This window comes from Balaenoptera physalus (assembly GCF_965194825.1).
Source record: "Balaenoptera physalus genome assembly, chromosome: 12".
Classification (NCBI taxonomy): Eukaryota; Metazoa; Chordata; class Mammalia; order Artiodactyla; family Balaenopteridae; genus Balaenoptera; species Balaenoptera physalus.
Window position 1 is genome coordinate 71607166 of NC_138897.1, and position 20203 is coordinate 71627368.

At 58.8% G+C, this 20203-nt stretch overlaps 1 protein-coding gene across 3 annotated transcripts; it reads right to left on the reverse strand.

The window, feature by feature from the left end:
* Positions 1-936: 936 nt before the first annotated feature.
* Positions 937-18033, reverse strand: RAB36 (RAB36, member RAS oncogene family). 3 transcript variants are annotated; one of them, XM_082416357.1, is made up of 11 exons: positions 17835-18031; positions 17052-17134; positions 14132-14223; positions 12327-12392; positions 11827-11928; positions 9777-9841; positions 8218-8273; positions 7258-7335; positions 6902-6992; positions 5452-5581; positions 937-5214 (listed from the first exon to the last, which is right to left on the reverse strand). In XM_082416357.1, exons 2-11 carry the CDS (start codon positions 17118-17120, stop codon positions 5058-5060), a joined length of 906 nt encoding a protein of 301 aa, XP_082272483.1. In that variant the 5' UTR covers positions 17121-17134; positions 17835-18031; the 3' UTR covers positions 937-5057. The 3 variants fall into 3 exon arrangements, with proteins under 3 accessions (XP_082272483.1, XP_082272485.1, XP_082272484.1); XM_082416359.1 differs by having other exon boundaries at positions 4390-5214; positions 5462-5581; positions 17835-18027; XM_082416358.1 differs by lacking the exon at positions 12327-12392 and having other exon boundaries at positions 4390-5214; positions 17835-18033.
* Positions 18034-20203: the final 2170 nt, after the last annotated feature.

Sequence of the window (20203 nt, forward strand, 5' to 3'; positions counted from 1 at the left end):
TCCTTCCCCGAAGAGCTTTCTTATCATTCATCCCTCCTGAGGAAGGGAAGAATGAGGAGGAAAGTGGGGTCCATGTATATAACACTCTGTAATCCCCCATTTGGTGTCTGTCCCCAGCTAGATCTAAACTTCTAAGAACAGAGATCTGTCTGTCTTGTTCCCCAGTGAACCCCCAGTGCTTACGACATAGTAGGTGCTCAGCCAGTGCTGGCCCTGGGTGGGAGCACAGAGCCCAGGGAGGAAAGGGTGAGGTAGGCAGAGCCAGGCCACAGCAGAAGTGTGTGGGCCTTGAGGGCAGGCATCCAGGAGGAGGCAGAGGTCAGGGGAAGGCTGGCCGGCGAGCTGGTCCTAAAGATGGGGACAGACAGGCAAAGATGGGGAGAGTTCAGAGTTCTGGGTGTGTCTGAGGAACAGCTGGGTTAGGGGGTGAGGCTGGTGTGGGCTGCAGGATGTCACATCAGGGGTTTCGCACCCGTGAAAACCATCACCACAATCACCACCACTCCCAATAGATGGGTTTTTTTTTCATCTAAAAACTAAAATGGAACAGGAAAGTGGGATTGTTGGTGATGTCCCCTCCTCAACTTCCTTCATTTTCTGGGATATGGTTTTGTGGCTCTATAATTCATTTCACAATCTCTCTCTCTCTCTCTCTCACACACACACACATACACACACACACTCGTACCCTCAGCAGCAGCTCTAGTGGTCCTTGAACCCAGACCAATGTTCCGGCAACCCCTCCCCGAGGCTATCCGGTCCCTTTGCTGGAAGGAGTGGCTGGGACTCAACGGCCCCCTCTGCTGGACAGAACGCAGAACTTCCGATGCCTCAGAACCCTGGGGATGGAAACAACCCCAATGTCCGTCATGGGAATATCACAGTGGAATATTATATGACCATGAAAGAAAATGCAGCACCAATACATGCTAAACATTGATGAACCTTGAAAAAATTTATGCCAAGTGAAAGAAACCAGTCATAAAGGGCCACATATTGTATGACTCCATTTACATGAAATGTCCAGAATAGACAAATCTATAGAAACAGAAAGTAGGTTGGTGGTCACCTGGGGATAGGGGATGGGAGGAATGGGGAGTGACTGCTAATGGTCTCACACAACAATAAGTGGGGACCATATTTTGCTCCTTCCCTGCCTTGTCTGTACCCTCCTCCCCACCTGCTTTGGGGGCAGAGGCTAGAGGAGGGCTCCCTCCAAACGGGATATGGCCACATGACCCCCATCTGTCATCTGTCATCCGTCAGCCCCAGAGAGCTGCGGATCCCCAGAAAATGGGGGCGATCGATACAGCTGTTCTCTAGCCCTGCTTGTTGCTCTGTGCTGGATGGTGCCTGGCGGGGTGCCTCTTCCAGGTTACCAGCCCCGGCCCAGAGTGGGTAGCCGGGGTCTCTGAGGGACTTCCCTGGCCAAGGGCTCTGAACAAGTGAGCTGTGGGCCTTTCCTCCCAGGCCCCCTTGTCTGTAACTCCACCACCTTCTGCAGAATCAATTCTGGATGAAGCCCTGCAGCGGGGGGCATCCCGGCCGAGTGCCCAGGCTGCCATTTCCAGCTTCACAGAGAAGAAGGGGCTGGGACAAGATGAGCTGGTTCCTGAAGGCACGGCCAGTGACATGGTGCAGGCTGTGGCTTCCAGTGGCCAGAGGCCCAGAGCACCCTCAGGCCAGGGGTGCCATCCACCTGTTGGGGATCAGGGAGCAGAAGGAAGGGTCTGCAAACAGCAGCCTGGGGACAGGCCGCACTACCCTGCTCCCTCCTGGGACGCAGGCTCAGACAGGTGGCTGTTGGCCCTGAATTCTGGGAGGCGTCTGGATGAGGGGGTGGAGCCTGGAAGGAGGCCGTGGGACAGCCACGCTCCCTGTCTGCCCGACATATGGGAGGTGACAGGGGAGGCCACAGCAGATGGCAGAGGAGCCTGGGGGCTGCTGGGAGAGTCTCGTCTCAGGGCCTCTTTGGGTGACGTGCGCCCAGGGCCCCCTGCCCCCGTCTCCGGGAGCCCCGAAGGCTCAGAAGATGAGGGCCCTCTCTGAGCTGTTGCTGCTTCTGAAAGCTCCCCCCCCACCCCACCTCTCGTCCCCACCCTGGGCCTCCTGGGTCCCCGAGTCCGCTCTGTAGTCCCCAGGCCAGGAACGCCTGTCACCCTGGCCTCTCCCAGGTTCTTACCTGTGTGAGAGTGTGAGTGGAGCAGGTCCCCTGCCCATCACCATGCTCCATTACCTACATCTCAGGTGACCTCAGGTGTCCAGCTTAGGCTGCCCGGGTCCCTCAGGAGAACGCAGTCCCTCTGGGAGTGGCTCCCATCCCATCGTCAGGCCGAAGTGGGCATTGGGTGGATCCGAGGCCCCCCGTTCCCTCCAGAGGCCACAGCAGTGTCGGGGAAGGGGGAGGTTCCCACTTGCCAGGAGGCCGAGACCCCCACCCTGCTCTGGGTCACTGCAGAGACTGGTCCCGTGGCTGTGGGGCTGGGGAAGGACCGACTAAAATCACAGGGCTCGGAGCAGGGTGTGATGGGGAGCGACTGATTAGCTCATTAGCTCTGCTGTGAACCCTGAGGAGGACCAGGTGTGGGACCTGGAGTGGGATTCCCGCTGGGATCAGACTGCAAGCTGGCGTGGGAGGCGGAGACAGAGGAGGGACCAGGAATGCGGAGGAGAAGTGCTCAGCTGCATCCTGTCACCTGGGCTCTGTGCTCAGGCTCCTCTCCAGTCAGGCGGGGACAGGAGGTCCTGATACCCAGCCCACAGGGTCACTGGGATGAAAGGAGCTTCTTCCCCCTCCACTGAGTGCTCAGTAAATGGGGGTTCTGGCTACTCCCCCAAGAGGCTGGATGGCCCCATTCCTGGGTGGCCCCTGCTATGGGCCAGAATTCCCACCTCCAGTGGGCTGGAGGCAGTGGTGGTGCCTGCATGCGACTCCTTCCCCAGGCCTGCACGGCTTTCCCTGGAATCTTCTGTGTCTGGCTCTCACCAAGCTCCTCCCAGGAACAGACCTTACGCTTGAGCCCCTACAGCCCTCACTGGCTGCTGCCTGACTTCAGGAGCCTCTGAGTGAGCAGTGGGCACATCCGCCTCTGGCCACCGAGGAGGGCCAAGCACAGCACTGTCCCCAGGAGGTTCAAGAAGAGGCATCTTGGTGAGAGTGAATGTGTCTGCCGGGAGACTCAGCGGGATTCCTGTCTCCCTACTACATCTAGGTGAGCACCTGCCGGGGGCCTTTTGTCTAGGAGATGCTGGGGAGATGAGGTCACAGGGTTGCTGCCCTGGCTCTTAGGGTCCCACAAGGTGGTGCAGGGGGTGCTGGGGGAGAAGCCCAAACATGGACACCACACCCAGAAGTAACAAGTGCTGCGGGAGCCATGCGGGCTCCAGGAAGTCCTCCCAGAGAAGGGGTGCCTGAGCTGCCGGGCACAGAAGAGGCCTGGCACCTGCAAAGACTAGTGATCACGCGGGAAGGCTGGAGCACAGGGGCCTGCAGGGTGGGCTGGGGCAGCCACTGAGGGGCCTCGAGTGCCGGGGTGAGAGAAGCGAAGGAGGGGAAGGGGCCCAGGATGGCTCTGAAACTCTCGCATGAGGCCCTGGGTCTCCGCCCCAGAAATTTAAGTGCTTGTAGAGGATGTCTTTGTGGACTCGTGGTATCAGTGGAACCACAGCAAAGTGGTTCTGCCACTTCAGAAGAAACACTGAACAGTTGGGCACACACAGGGCAACAGGAGGAGAGTTTCACAAAGGGCCATTTGGAGGGGTGGGTGCACATGAGACAGTGGTCCTGGCTCGGGGGCTAGTGACAGCAGGGTGCATTACCGCCCCCCAGTCCTGGGGCCTAGAGGGGTGGGGGACGGAGCCGGGGGGGTGCCAGCCCACCTGACCAGGGTCTGCCATCCTGACGCTGTCTGTGGTGTGCCCCAAACCCGGTCCTGGTGCCCCCTGAGACAGCCTGCCCCTCAAAACTGGGTCTGGTGGGCCAGCCCACCGAAGGCCCAGCAAGGCCTCTGTGGGGAATCCCGAGTGTGCAAAGCTATAACTATGAGGATGGTCACTTCAGTTAAAAAAAAGCTAAAAGCTGGACACAAGCCAACTGTCCCATGGCCGGGCAGGGTGAATGGACTCTGGCCCATCTGCATGAAGGCAAACCTGCAGCTGCTAAAGGGACACGCAGGCTCGCTCTGGCAGTTCCTCGGAATGCGGCCTGCCCTGTGGGCGTGGGGAGAGGTCACTCTGGTTTAACAGCAAACAAGGCGCCGAGGTCGTGGCCGTGCTGTGTAGGAACAGGAGTCCTACCCGCTGCAGACGAGGCTTACGTCCGGGACCGCAGGGACTGTCACTGCATGCAGAGCTCTGTGCTGTCTCGTTTCACAATAAGCACATATGCCATTCCTTTAGGAGTGATTTATATAAAGAAGTATCTTCTATCTATAAAAAAGGAGAGCTAAAAGTGTGGTGAAGGGGGAATGAACAGAAGCTACCGAGTCTCCTGGCGGCTAACCACCTGGCTGCCCGAGAAATGCTCACCATCTCCGAGAAACAGGCGGGAGCCAGACGTGCCACCTGCCTATGGCCATGGAGGGCAGGACTGGGGGGCACACACCCAGGGCTGGGGAGAGTGGGGTGGGTGGGGGCTCAGTAGCCCCTGAGGAGGAGCAACACGAGGGCATGGAGAGGGCTGGGTGCTCTGGGCGGGAGCTGGGGAGGGGAGGCCTGGGTGCTCCTGCCCGATCCGGGTTGCAGCAGGCAGGGAGCCTTGACTTCAGCAAGTCCCGCTCGCCTGGACCACCAAGATGAGGAGGATTCCGAGGCCGACCCAGGAAAGTGGGGAAGAGGCCCGAGGGGATGCTGACTGTGCCCAGGGCGAGCGCCGTGGGCCTGGGGGCACGTGTCTGTGCCTGTGGTGCTGAGCCTCCCGGGGCCGGGGGCTGTTGGCTGACTCTGTAAGTGCAACTGGCCTTCCAGACGACAGCCTCAGTGCCCCCACCAGCTGGGCAGCCACTGGGGGCCTTCCCTGGCTCCCGACCCGCTAAAGAGAAGAGGCGGAGCCCTGGGGCTCAGCACGGTGGGTGTTCCATGTCACCCTCCAGGTCACTGGAGGCACTGCCCACACGCATGCAGGCAGTGGAGGCCTCTGACGCAGGCTCAGCTAACAGCAACCTGGGCTGGAGGGCCTCTTGCTGTCCTGGGTCTCGGGTGGGTGTCCCTCCATCCCTGTAATGAGGGGAGAAGTCACCTGGCATCAACCAGGCACCTGCAGCTGATGGGGGTGGGCGTCTGAGCTGGCAGGTGGGCAGGGAGGCTGCAGGCTGGAGGTCAGAGGGATGGGGGAAGGGGCAGCCAGGAGCCAAGAGCAGAGGGCGACAAGCCAAGGGAATGGTTGAGTCTTGGGCCGGAGGGTGGTGGACGCGTTTTTCAGGCCGCAAGCCTCTCCCCAGCCCGGCCCATCACCTGCACGTACGGATGATGTCCCCGTCGCCGACCTGCGGCCGGGCACTGCTCCTCCGCTCCAGGTCCTGCAGCACCGAGTGCTCGAAGGCCAGGGCAGCCACGCGGCTGAAAAACGCCTTCACGTTCTCCCCTGTGGGCACGGGACAGCCATGACCCCGGCCACCTCTGCCCCTGCCCATGGATGCAGTGGGGGGTGGGGGAGCCAGCGGTGCGGGAGCCAGGACAGCCCCCCGCTGTGCAGAGGATGGGCTCCCCACCCTGGCCACCTGCCCTGGCCACTCCTGAAAATCTCTGAGCCTTGGTTTCCCGGCATCTACTCTTCCAATCAATTGCTACTGAGCACCCGTGGGCCAGGCACCGAGCCGTGTGGGCCTGCTTTCCTGTAACCTTTGAGCACCTCTCCAGTGGGCAGCCATGAGGATTAGAGCCACTGGCCCCCATGTGGGGCCTTTGTGCCTCCTCTGCCAGGAGGACAAGACCACCCATCTGGGCACAGGGCCGGGCCCAGCCCCCGACACACATGCTGCCCTTGTGCAGTTAACAACCTATACCACCGCACAGGGCAGTCCTTCTTGGCCCATAGGGAGCTCTCAGGGAACATGCTGTTACTCCAATAAGAGGGCGGGTTCTCACAGCCTCAGGGACACCGTCAGGAAGGAGCAGAGGGAACTGGACATGGGGGCTGCCACCTTTTTGTGTTGGGCTGGAGGTGGTACTTCCACTCGCACTCCTGCTGCCTCACCCAACCCCTGGGCAGGTGTCCACGGCGGCCCCTCACCCAGGGTAAGGACTCCCAGGTGTAATTCCCGAGTCCCCACAGCCTTGGGGCCTACTGTGCCCCAGGCACTGAAAGTTATTTCATTTCATCCCCCCAACAACCTGTTTTCAAAATCTGTTCCTTGCTTCTCTGCATTTTCTCATTTTTCCTCAGTGAATCATATGGCTTTTATCATTTAAAACACTTTTTTCCATTAAAAATAAAACGAGATTGACAGCAACGCCCCACTTCCCAGATGAGGATGATGAGGCTCAGAGGCCTTGGGGGACGGGGTAAGCAGTGCCCGTGGGCGAGGGCAGCTCAGGGCCCGGAGACCCAGCGAGGCTGGGGCAGACTGGGTGGGGTTTGGGGGAGGGCTGGGGGGCCATGAGGGATGTTTGAGTGCCTTCTATGATGACACCTGGGGAAGGGAGGGACAGTCGGTCACTGGCCCCTCCCACCTGTACCAGGTCAGGGGCAGGAGGATGGTGTGGTTACAGGTGAGGATGCGTTCCAACCCCAGCCCCACCACTGCCTCCCTGAGACTCTGGACGTGACCTCACAGGGACGGGATGGATGTGCCCCACAGAGGCCGCGGGGGTCTCACTAGAGAACACAGGTGTGCCACTCCTCCCATCCAGGGCAGGGCCTCCCACCCCCGATCACCATGGCGGCAGCCCTGCGCCCACTCACCGGTCTTGGCTGACACGGACCAGTACTCGGCCTGCATCTCGTTGGCCAGGCGCACGGCCTCCGCCTCTGCCTGCTTGCACGCAGCCCCTGACTGGGAGAAGCGGTCCTGCTGACCCAGCTCCCCGGGCCTCGGCACCTGCCCAGAGGTGAGCCTGGCGGTCCCAGGCGAGTCTGAGCACCAGCGTGCCTCCCTGATGGGACGAGCCCCGAGCACCGGGAACCGAGTGCCCCTGCTTTCAGACTCCCGCCTGCAAGTTCCCACCTAGGCACATCCGAGTCACCCTCTGCTCCGCAAGCCCAGGCTGAAGGGGCTGCGTTTCCCGAGGCCGCCCCTGGCCCTGACCCGCTTCGCTCACCAGAAGGTCCTTCTTGGTCCCCACAAGGAACAGGAAGCAGGCGCCTGGTTCATTCTCCCTCAGCGCGTCCTCCAGCCACTGCCTGGAACATGGGGGACAGGCAGAGACGGCACCCACCCCCCCCAGGGGCCGAGGAAGCCGGGATGGGGTGCAGCCCGGGTCCTCCCAGGGCCGGGGGTTGCAAGGAGGGGAGCTTGACCCGAGCTGGCCTCAGGGGCCTCGGGTGGGTGGGGACGCAGGAGCGCCGTAGGGGGAGATGAAGGCCCCGTCCTGGCCACGGCTCTACCCTCGCCCTGGGTGAGTCCTGCACTGTCACCAACTGGAGTGACCAGCCTGGCTTCCCTCTCAGGGCTGGAGATGCGGCTGTGAACACCCCAAACAAAAGCAAGGTGAAGGGGCTCTGGTCCGTCAGCTGATGAACCCTGGCTCTTTTTTTTTTTAATTAAAAAAAGTTTTTTTTTTTTTTGGCCGTGCTGTGCGGCTTTCGGGATCTTAGTTCCCTGACCAGGGATCGAACCTGCACCATGGCGTTGAAAGCATGGAGTCCTAACCATTAGGCCACCAGGGAATTCCCAACCCCCGGCTCTTGCCCAGATCTCTGCCTGAGACAGCAAGTGCCCAGTTGTGTCCCCAGAGACAGGGCCCAGGCGAGGTGAATATGCCAGGCCCCTCACCACAAATTAGTAAGGCTTTCAAGATGACAACAGCAGAGCACTGAAGCCAGCGTGCACCATTCTGCGCTGGCCACAGGCCCAGCTGACCCTGCCTTCTGCTGTAGCTGCAGACCTTGAAGGATAAAAAGGCAGCCAACAGTCATCGGCCCGTGGGTGGCGGGTGCTGACCAGCGAGCTTGGTCACCTGTACCCACTGTCAGGGGCCCAGCTCATGGCCCAGGTTTAGGGAGCCCTCCAGGCAGCTTTCTGGGCCCAAGGGTCCCATGGGGGCTGCAGAGCCCCAGACTTGCCTGGTGTGCTCCAGGGTCTGCATGTCAGTGAGGTCAAAGGCCGTGATGATCACTGCATGGGGTGGAGGGGGGAGCCAGGAGCCGGTCAGTGACGGGGGAGGCAAACATGGCATGACAAGGGGGCTCCCGCGGAACTGATGGGGATGATGGAGGCTGGGAGGGAGACACCCATGGCTGCCCTGGGGACCCAGCCCCCCACTCTGATCCACACTTAGCGGCCCAGCCACAGGGGGCTCCAGGGAGGCAAGGTGACCCCCTGCGTTCAAATCTCCCCTCTGCCTCTTATGGCTGAGGGAGTGCGGGTGAGGCCTTGATGCTGAGAGCCTCAGCCTTCGTCTGTGACATGGTGAGGACCACAGCTACCTCTAGCTCTCAGGGTAGCTCTGAAGACTAAGCTGGAGCAGCTGTTTTAAAGCTCTTGGCCCAGGGCCTGATGTGGGGCAGACTTTCCCCCACTGGCAGCTATGGTCGTGCGGGCGATTAGCAACGACCAGCTTCAGGGGAACAATTTCTGAGGAGCAGGGTGGGCAGGAAATTGGGAGATGCAGCCCCCTCCCCCCAGCTCCTCTCATCACTGCCCTGTCTGGTCCCCTGTGCCCTGGGTGGCCCCATGTGGAGAGCATTCCAGAGGGCCTGCTCTCTTCTGGCCCCAGGGGTGTGAGCAGGGCTGGATGTGGGCCTCCCTCTGCACCTTGGCTGAAGGCTGCAGGAGGCCCACCCACGTGCCCCGCCCTGGCAGAGGGGCTGAGAAGTGAAGGAGGAAGCTGATGGTGGTGGTGACCGTAGCCGGGCTGCTGTCTGCAGGGCTGTGCCAGGCGCCTCACGCCTTATTCCCAGGGGGTGTCATCCCCCCGAGAAGAGAGGCCACAGCAGACGTGGCAGAGCTGTTATTCCAATCCACAGCCGAGGTGCTCGTGGTTTCTTGTTTTTGCTTTTTTCAAACCTTAGTGAAAATGTGACTTTTAACATCAGTGTTGAGTGGACCTAACTGTACCTCATCATCTGAGTCCTGTTTGGATGCCTCGGACCGCTTGCTCTTACCTCTCACTGAAACCCTTTCTCTCTTCTTCCTGGTCACAGGAGGGGACTTATGCTGCCACTGCCTGCTGACCGGGAGGCCTGCCCAGGGCTGGGGCGCCCTCAACAAGGATGTGGTGGGCGAGGAGCCCCGCTGGCCCCCACCTGGGGGCCTACCCCCACTCCTCCCCTCCAGCCAAGCCCCGCCCCCCTGCTCCTGAGTTGACTCTGCTCTTCTTTCTGGGGTCTCTGCACAAGCACTCCCCGCTCTGAACATCTTTCTGAGCTGAAACTGGGGCTGAGACTTTCAGGTAGCACCCACCACCATGGATTCCTAAAGTGCGTGGCTGCCGAGGCTGGCCTGGGCCTGGCTGGAAGACAAGGACCGGCCCCGTGTTTCCTCAGTGGCTCTCAGAGGACAGATTTGGTGCCTGCACGGAAGACCTGGGCTTCTCGCTGTGCGCCCGGCAGGGAATTCACGGGGAGCCCCTGCTGCACATGGTTGAGGCCCCACTGTTGCCGTCACCCGGCTGCTCACCCTGGGCACCCCGGTAGTAGGCAGACGCGATGCACTTGAACTTCTCCTGTCCTGCTGTGTCCCAGCTGTGCCGTGACCGAGAGGGAGGGGGAGAGAGAGAGAGGGAGAGAGGGAGAAAAAGGGAAACGGAGAGGTGGCAGGTTAAGCCATTGATCACAGTGGCTGCAGCCAGCAGGCTTGTGGGGCCCTGGGCCGGAGACCCACACGCCAGCACCAGCTGCATGGGTGTCATGAAATGCCTGCTGCCAGCCAGCCAGCCCCACCCCCAACTCCTTATGATTCCTTCCTTGGGCGCCCATGGGGAACCCCCTCTCTGGATGCACTGTGCTCATAGGGGAGGGGCACGGCCTTAGCAGTTCCACTGCCCAGATGAATGGAGCTGTAGCTCAGTCCCTTCCGACTGTGCCATAAAAAAGAGAATGTGCTCCCTGATGTGGCTGCTCTCAAGATGTGAAAGTCCACCTGTAGAGGCGACCCCGGGAATGGGACTGGGGCTCTGCCGCTTGCTCATGTGTGACTGGGGTGTGGCTCCACCTTCCCCATGGCAGTGGAGGGGACGCTCAGCTCCCTGGCTGGGGTGCGTTGTCTAACAAGGACATGGTTTGCTTCTCTGATCAGTTAGCTCTGGCTCTCTGGAGGAGCTGAGCCCTGGCTCCATGGGAAAAAATGCAACAATTGATTAATGATGTCTGCCATGGGCACAGTAAAGATAGAGGAAGTTACCTGCTGAGATCTACTTGCCCTGGTTTAGAACAAGGCTGGAGGTCAAAATGCAGGGCTGAGTCTGAAAATCCACCCTTTTTAAAAATCAGCACATCAAACTTTAAGTTTTCTCAGTAAACTAACAAGTAGACAAGCCATGAACAAGACACCAATAATCTGAAATTTTTCCAAGTGATCCAGCATGATGCAGAACTGTTTGGCTCTTTCATTAATTCATTCACATTTCCACTTCTGAAGAATACTCTGGGTGGGAGCTGGAAGGGTGGCCTGGCAGTGGGGCCAGTTGGTTGGCTGGCAATGGCCTCAGTGTAGGACAAGGAGAGGCCGAGCCGGGAGAGCCCCCTGCTTCCTCCTGGGCCCTCTAATTAGACACAGCTGCCCCCAGCAGCTTGTGCTGCTTCACTCTCCTGCCTCCTCATCCCCTTGGTCCTGCAGCCCTGCGTCTTCACAGCCTCTTCTGCTCTGGTCTGACCCTGTACACCCCCTTGGGCGAGATTTGGTGGTACCATCTGCTCCAGGACTGCACTGGGGCTGGTCTCAGAGGAGCGGGCACTGTCTCGAAACATTAGGAGCTGAAGTCCACAAGGGGGCGAGCTCCACCACGATCACCGCGATCACCGCGGTCCCAGGCCCAGCCCGGGGCATGGAGGCCCGAGGAGTGAATCCAGGGAGCAGGGGTGAGCACCAGGGACAGCGCAGGAGGAGGGGACCAGACGGAGGCCCAGGGAATGCCAGCAGGGGCAGCCACGCAGGAGAGGGCCGGGCTGGAGACCAGCAGGTGCCGGAGGAGAGTGGCTCTGGTGGGAAAGCATGAGGCTGGGGGAAGACCCTGGGCTATTCTGAGGGAAACTAGAGGGGAGGGGCCGAAGCCGGGGGTGGGGGGTGTGTGTGTCCCTGAGAGGCCAAGGCGTGGGGTCTGGCAGGGAGGAGACAGACACACAGACAGAGGGAGAGAGACGGGGGAGCGTCAGGCCCCAGTAAGGCCTGTGGACCGTGTGGCCTCCGCTAGAGCCCAGCATGCAGGGAACGGTTTTGGTCCCGTTTTCCAGGTGGGAACAGAGGCTGGAGGGCTGAAGTGACTTGCCGTAGGCCGTGCTGCTGGCTTGGCAAGTGGGATCACAGAGGGCCTGCGGGGAGCACCAGGGGAGGCTGGGGGCGGGGGCGAGCACATCAGGCTGCAGGGACTGGGGCAGCAGAGAGCCCAGCTTCACAAAACTGCCCGGGGCTTCCTGCCCGCTCGCCGAGGCCTTCCCCGGGGTCTCCTCGGCGTCTCCGCGAAGCCCTCCACAACCATATGATGGGAAACGCGCGAGGCACAGTGACTTACATCTGGAGGCTGAAGGGGATCCCGGCGACCTCAAAGCGCTCCATCTCAAAGTCCACCCCGATGGTGGCCTTGTAGTCACGGTTGAAAACATTCTTGCAGAACCTGTGGGGGCCAAGGAAGCCATCAGAGGCCGCGTGTGGAGGTTTCACTCCTGACAGTGAAAGTCCGCCCTCAGGGAAGACCAGGCGGTGACGGCTATGGAGACGGGCCACAGAGACAGGCCATGGGCGACGGAGCTGCCAGCGGGAACTCCGTGGGGAGAGAGGCTGCGGCAGCAGCAGACCAACAAGTGGATCAAGGCAGTGAAAAGTATCGCGTCTGCTGGCAGGGAGGGCAGGGAGGGGAGCCTGTGGCCCCGGGGATGGTGTGGCCAACGCCAGGCTCCTAGGACGCCGCACTCCCCGCGGACCCACCATCTCCCGGATTTCTTGCACCCCCTCCCAGCAGCCACATGGTCTCCACTACGACATGTGACGGAGCCTCCCGGGCCGGTGGCGCACCTGTGGATGAGGCTGGTCTTGCCCACGTAGAGGTCGCCGACCACAACCACCTTGGAGAGTTTGAGCCTGTGAGGAGTACGGCGCGGTGCTCTCAGGCGCGGTCACGAGAGCATCTTCACACACACGGGCCCCTCCTTCCCTGCGTTCCCCACTCGTGATGGGGACAGGTCACCTGTGACACACTCTGGGATGTCTGTCCCCCTCGCTGGCCCTCAGAGGGGAGGGCAGGAGGACCTGCATTTGTTCTGGGGACTCTGTACCCCTGACCCCACTGGGTCCACGTCCCTGCTGTGAGAATCACAAATGGGCACCATGGGAGGCTGAGTCTTGGGCTGAGGGAGCAGCGGGAAGAGCCCCAGGTGGGGCTGTGTCCAAGTTGGGCCACCTGCTCCGGAACTAGCTGCTGCCTGGGAGCAGAGTAGACACTGCCCCTCCCTCGAAGACGTGGCCAGGTGAGCTGCACCAAGTCACCAGGTGACACAGGTGCCCTCTTGCTGTCTGCAGGTGGAGGAGGCTGGTGGTTTGGGCGTGACCTGCAGTCCCAGGAATGCTGATGTGCAAGTGCAGGACACACACAGAGGGAGGGGTGGCTGCTCTAGGTGAGCAGGGTTCCCCCTCCCCAGGGAGCCCGAGAACCTTAGAGCCATGGCCCAGGCGTGCAGACCTGAGTCCACGACATGCCCCCAGCCTGCCTGGCCCTTGAACGCCCTCCAGGGTGGTGGTGGTGTCCTGGCAGGCACACAGCCCCAGGCCCTGTACCCCTGCCTGCGTCCCCTACCTCGGCGCTGCATCTGCACTGCTAGTTCTGTGTGTGTGTGTGTGTGTGTGTGTGTGTGTGTGTGTGTGTGTGTGTGTGTGTGTGTGTGTGTGTGTGTGTCTGGTGTTTTGTTTTGTTTTTGGCCACACCCGCGAGGCTTGCGGGGATCTTAGTTCCCTGATCAGGGATCGAACCCAGGCCCCGGCAGTGAAAGCACCGAGTCCTAACCACTGGACAGCCAGGGAATTCCCTGCGCCGCTAGTTCTGGAGCAGGTGGCCCTGACTCTGCTTCTCAGGAGGAGTAAAGGTGCTGCCGCAGGGCCACTGGGTTCCCCTGTGCCCCAGTTTCCTGGCCTCCCAGCGCTGAGTGTGGGGAAGGGTTGGGAGCCCCTTGGTGGGAAGCCCCTGGTGTGGAACCAGCACTCCCCCAGCAGCTGCCGCCATGCTCAGCCCGTGACCATGGCCACCTCGGCCATCCTGGCCTCACTGTTCCCGTGTGACTTTTGAGCTCAGCCTTCTCCCTGAGCAGACCATGAGCCCCTCAGGATGCAGGGCGGAAGCAGGACCCCGCACCTGTTTGCTAAGAAGGTGTGACCATGGCAGGACACCTGTGCCGCAGTGCCAGGCGCCCTGAGGCAGGGACGGGGCGCATACGTGCCTCTCCTTCCTGCGTGTGGCCTGGTGAGGAACCCAGCGCGGAGTTCAGGAGCACAGTGCGGGGGGCACCCACTCCACCTGGGCGAGGGGGCAGGTGTGGTGGGGACTCAGAGGAGACCCCGGGGACCCAACACTAAGTCCGAGGCCTGAAGGGCAGGAAATGCTTCTGGAGGGAACAGCCGTGCTCAGACCTCGGTGTCGGCCTCACCGAGGGGGGAGCTGTTCCTGCAGCAGGTGCGGCAGGTAAAGCCGGATAAATGGCTGATGTTCCTCAAGCCTGTACGGGGTGGCGGCGCCCCGCGTGGTCTGTGTACGAGGCTCACATGTGCATCCACACACTCACACGTGCGCTCGGTCCTCCCCACCCTCCCCTGGCCAAGCCGGCACTCACCCGACGGTCCCTGTATTCCTGTGCTGGCAGGCAGCGCTGACCTGCCCGTGGAAGTGCTCCCGGAGCTGCAGGCAGGCGGCGGGCGTGTACCACTGGAAACAAGACAGACAGACAAAGAGACAGACAGGTGGGCACATCACCCTGCAAAGCTCGCCAAGCGGGCAGCAGGTGTGACTTACTTCCCAGAGCTCCCTCCTTCCTGAGCCTCTGTCACATCTGTCCTCTACCTTGTCAGCGACTCCTAAGACTCCAGGGTCTTGTGAGCCCCGAGGAGGAGCAGTGGGACCAGGACACACCAGGGAGCCCAGGCGGGCATCCAGAGAGCTGTGTCCCGCTGGGGACAGCTGTGCCCTTGCTGTGGGTGTATCAACCCTCTGCCCGCTCTGGGCCTCTTCCAGTGAGAGGAGGGGTGGGCTGTAAGGGCCTTTTTAGCGCCAAGATCCTCCTACACCTTCTATGGATCTCTGATGCCATTTTTGTTTTAAAAATATGTATATCTGTGCATGGAAAATGTCCTGGAAGGCACTTTCACCTTCCACATTTTTCAGAAGGCAGAACCGGGTAGTGGTCTAAGAGCAGGGCCCCTGTGTCCACCCTCAGCTGCTGTGTGACCCTGGGTAGTTGCCTCATGTCTCTGAATTTCAATTTCTGCATCTGGAAAACCTCAGGGACTTGGGGGCATAAAACCAGGTTATATTTGTGAAGCCACCAGCGCAGAGCTGGTCTGGCACATACATACTAAGTGCTCAGCAAAGACGCCATGACACTTATCGAATGCAGGTTTGTTCTATAATTAGAAAAAATGATATTAAACAAATGAAAGGTGACCAATACGTTTTGCGGTCAGATTGGCCAAGGCGAAGTGTGGGGCATGGCCAGGATGTGGGAGCAGGCCATGCTGGAGACGGCTGCTGTGCTCTGCTGTGGTCGCTGGGCCACCCCTCTGTCCTTCAGGGCCCCTGTGGCTCTGCCCTGATCCACCTGCCCTCTCGGCTCTGTGTGACCAAGGCAGCAGGGACGGTGAAGGAGCTCGGCCAAGGGTGAGGGTGGGACCTCACAGAGCCCATGTCCTCATCTGTAAGGTGGGGACACCCCTCACGGCACCTCTTGGTCTGCTCACTGGAGGAGCAAGTGGGCAGTGCAAGCGAGCACTCAGCCCAGGGCCCCCGGCCACGCGAAGATGTGTGGCCACCTCTCGGGAAAGCTGGCTGCTTTTCCGTCCACTTCCGTGTCAGTGTCAAGCTGGGAGCCGGCCAAGACACGGCGGTCAGTAGAGGGGTCCCAGCACTTGGGACAGATTGGAGAAGTGTGCTAGGGAAGGCTGGCAGGAAGTGCACAGAGGGAAACCAAGGCACATGGGGTGAAGGAAGGACTGGCCCCACCTGACCACGAATTGCTCGGGTCTGAAGTGCTGTGGCCCTGGAGTGTGGGATGAACTTGGCCACAGGCAGTTGGGGGAGAATCTCACCTTCTGTGGAAGCAGGGATGCCCTAGCCTGCCTCCCAAGGTGGGGAAACGTCAGAGCTCTGGAGTCGGCCACTGTCGGGTCAAGTCTGGGCTCCCCCACACCAAGCTGTGTGACCTCAGGCAGTCCTCCCTACCTCTCTGAGCCTCATCCCACTTTGTAATTGGGGTCCTTCATCCCATGAGACCTGGACTGTTTTGTGCCGATCACGCTTCCCTTCCTTTGGCTTTTTAACCCCAGTCCCCATCATCCCCAGTCACCACTGTCAAGTTCAGAAGAGAAGCAGCTGCCTGGGCCGCTGATGAGATGGAAAGTCCTGGGGGCACTGTCCACGGGTCTAAGGCACCGAGGCTTTCTCTGTGCATGTTGGAGACAGAACTCGGGGTGGGGGTGAAGGCAGGAGAGGGGGAAGAGGAATGACTGCGGACCCGAAATACCCAGAGCCTACCCTCCTTCCCCCACCGGCCTGGGCACAGATTTCAAGACTCAAAAGAGAGGATTTCTCCCCCCACACACAGCGCCAACCACTGATGGCAGGATCTTAAGCATCCTTCCAGATACCCTGCACGTAGAAGCAAACACGTGCATTTCTTTTCTCCTGCTCCTTTTCTCACACGTGGTGCTCAACAACTTACTTTGGCTCTCATTGTGCATCAGCCCCTGAGAGGGGTTCATGCCTCCCAGAGTCTGTGTCAAGAAGCAGCATTTTGCTGTCTAAGTGGCCCCCTCTCAAGGACATTATGTTGTGTCTGACTTTCTACTTTACAAATTGCTGCAGTGCCTGGCCCTGAGCGGCTGGAGCAGAGGGTAGGCAGGAGCATCTGCAGTGCTGGGAGACATTATCCCGCTGCCCCCTTGGGAGGCTGTGCGGATTTGCATCCCCTGCTGTGATTAATAATGGATTATAATACAGATGGAAGAGAGCTGTGAGTTTCCAGCAAGGACAGAAAGCAGAATGGTAAGGGGTGAGAACTTTGGATTTGGTGTCAGGAAACTGGAGTGCTGTTTGATAATGTCATAATTAAAATGAGAAAAACAGTGACCACACTTGGGCAAGGGAGCGCGCTTTTACCATGAGCCAGACATCCAATGTGAGAGGAATTATTCTTCTGTACCAGCGGCTCTGAGAGGCTGAGTAACTTGCCCATGGTCACACAGCTTAATGACATGCAGGATTCACACCCAGGACAGTCTGACTGCAAAGTCTGTGCCTTTAACATCCATGCCACACTGCCTCCTGGTGTCACCTTTCACTTGCTGGCCCACCTTGGGCAAGTCAATGCCAAGCTTCTCAAGAAGTCTGCTTGCTGAGTCCCTGGGGTCTGTCAGTGAGGGACTGACCTCCCCGATTCACCTGCTTTGTTTCCAGTGGTGAGTGAGGTGGGGAAAGCCGGATGAGGGCATGGTGTCCGGAGAGCAGTGCACATATCAAGGGCTGGCCTAACGCCTCCCTACCTTAGGGAAGCTGGTGATGACGCGGTCCTGGCTCACAGTGGGCCCCAAAGGCATCACAGAGGACCTCATCCTTCCAGGGAGTCCTGTGGCCCCAACAGGGGGAAGAGAGTTAGGGAGCTGTGCAAATCCCTGGGGACTCCCCCAAAGTTGATGCCTAACGTTGCAGTAGCTTTGAAAACAGGTCCAACCCTCCTTCTCTGTCAGGAATGTCAGGATGCCAGGGGTCATCTCTCCAATCTGCAGGCAGTGTGTGTTGGGGCACAGGGGCGGGTACCAGGCCTGCCACCCGGCCTGGGAGTCGAGGAGACCTGAGTCTCCTGCCCAACGTCCACCAGGAGTGGCCCCTCCCTGAGCTCAGCTCTGGGCTGAGTGAGGGAGCACAGTCGCCAGGTTGTGCACACAGCCCGGGCAGAGGAAGTAGAGGGGGGAGGGGTCTCCTGCTCCTGCCCCTTAAGGGATGAAGACTCTGGGTATGCAGGGCCCTCAGGGTTCAGCCCACAGGCCTTTCCCAGAACCACCCCAGCCGGCACCGGGCCCCTCCCGCCTATTCCACAGCCCCGGCTCCTCCCTCCCGCCCCCTCCCCACTGGGTGGCCTTGACCGAGAGAGGCCTGTGGTCCTCCGCATTGGACCGTCTCTCCCCAGACCAGCGCTGGGGGCCCGGGGTGTGCGGTCAGGAAACGAGGAGGCCCGGGGCCCAGGCCGCTTTCAGGTTATGCAGTGGGAGGTGGGCGGGGGATCACGCGGGCGGGAGAGGGTGAGTCCGAAGGGGCGGCTGACTCACCTGCGGCGGCTGCAGAGGCTCCTGACGCTGCCTAGTCCGGAGGGTCCAGTGGCCGCGATCACCATGGCAACGAGCACCACGCGGGACAGGCTGGCGTCTGACGAATCCGGGACGTCGGGGATGGGGCTTACAGCCAAAAGTGTTCCGCCAGCGCCTTGCGCCGCGATCACCATAGCAACCAGAGCCTCGCGGGAGACTCCGGGACGCGGCCCGAGCGCCGGTGATCACCATGGCAACAAGGGCGGGGCCTGGTGGGCGGGGCCAGGGCGGTCAGGGGCGGGCCTGGGCGGGGCTGACCGTGGAGAGACTTGCGTACCTGGCCTCCCTGATGTCACCATGGCTGGGAAGGGGTGGTGGTACAAACGTGGAGGGAATTATGTGAAGTGTTTAAGTACTTATTTTCATAATATAGCAAATGTGATCTTCTTCTTGTTATGTAAATATTTCGTGTTTTTCTTGTTATCTGGTAGGGAGGGATCTCCAAGATCCCTTGACTTCTTTCCGTCACATCCCGTGTCTGATCTATCAGTAAATCCTGTAGGTTCTACCCTGAAAATTTGTCCAGTATCTTCTCTCTCCCTCCTACTTCCTCTGATCTCACCATGGTCCCAACCATCATCATCTTCTCTCCCCTTAACTGGTCTCCCTGCTTCCACCCTTGCTTCTATCCTATTCCCAGTTCAGCAGCCCCCAGGGATCCCTTGTTAAAACACAGATCAGATCATGTCAGTTCTCAGCTCCAAACCCTCCAGTGCCTCCTCACCGCTCTTAGATGAATAAAGTCTTTACAATAGCCCAAGAGGCCCCATGTGATTTGCCCCATTTATTCTCTTAGCGCATCTCCTACTGCTTCCCACTCCCCCCCTCCCCCCCCCCCCACATGCTCCACTGGCCTCCTTGCTGTTCCTCCAACACGCCAGGCACCGGGGTGCTTGCATCAGCTGTCTCCTAGGCCTGGAAGGCTCTGTCCCCAGATAGCCACATTGCTCAGATGTCACCTCTAGATGAGGCATCCTATTTACAACTGCTGCATCCTTCCAACCCCTTATTCTGCTCTATTTCTCCCAGGGACTTAGTATTTTCTAACACATTATATAACTTGCTGTTTATGTTGATTGTCTGTCTTCCTCCACTGAGCGCAATGAGAGCAGGGGTTCTTGTGTATAGTCCACCCGATTTATTGCATCAGCCAAACAGTGCCTGCACATAAGCAGGCATGGAGTGAATGTTAAATGAGTGAACAAATATTGCATTTACAAAAAGAAGGTGAACACTGTTTGAAGTATGCTACCATTACATTAAAAGGTAAAGGAATTGTATTTACTCTTATAAATTTAGTTTATCAGTGGAAAGATTCCAGTGGTTGCCATAGATAAGGACGATCTGTTGGCTGGGGACCAAGGAGGGAGGGAGACAATATACTTTCATACTTTTTGGATTTTCTTCTATGTGCATATATCACCTATTCGGTAAATAATTCAAATGAAAATAAACATTTTGGAACAGAGAGAATACAATAATATCCCCCGTCTCGGCCCTTCTGGGTTAGCCCTGATGTATTTCGGTGTGCTTCGTACCTTTCCCACAGACACCTCCTCCTCTCTGCAATCATGGCATAAGAAAAGGCTCTTGCTGTAGCATTGGCATTTGATTGCCCTGCAGTGACAAGGAATGGACACGCCTTCCATTTCCTGACCTTCATCTGCATAGTTCTGAACCTAATGATGCCTGAATATCATATGCCTTGGCTTCTAGAGCTCATGCTACAACATTAATTTCCATAATTAATGGCTGTTTAAAGGCTGACCTGAGTCACTGAGTTTCTGTGAGCTAGTTTCTGTTTGCAGAGAGAGGCACGTGGGGCTAGATGGCTTCCAGAGGCATTTGTGAGAGGGTAACCACAGAAATGAGATGGTAGCTTTGGAGAGGAGGACCGTGTATGGGACAAGGGAAGGGGATGCAGACACTGATAATGTTCTAATGGTGAATTCACAGGTGCTTATTATATTTTTATGTCTCACAAATTAACATATATGCTACATAGAATGTTATGTGTGTGTTTGTAAAAATAATAAAAAGGAGATTGAAAAACAGAAAATTGAAGGACGATTTTACAGAAAGACTCTCTGTAACCAAATCCTGAGAGATCTGGGATTCCCAGCTTTGAGAATCTACTTGATTCAGCTCCCTGATTTCACAGGCAAGGAAAAGAAGGCTCACACATTCCAAAGGATTTGCTTCGTGAGTTAGAACTAGATTTGGAACCCAGATTTCCTAAATCCCAGCCCAATGCTCTCCACACCACCTTCGTAAAAGGTAGGATGCTCTAGGTTAGACAGACCCTTCACGACTTGGTCCTTTGAAGGACA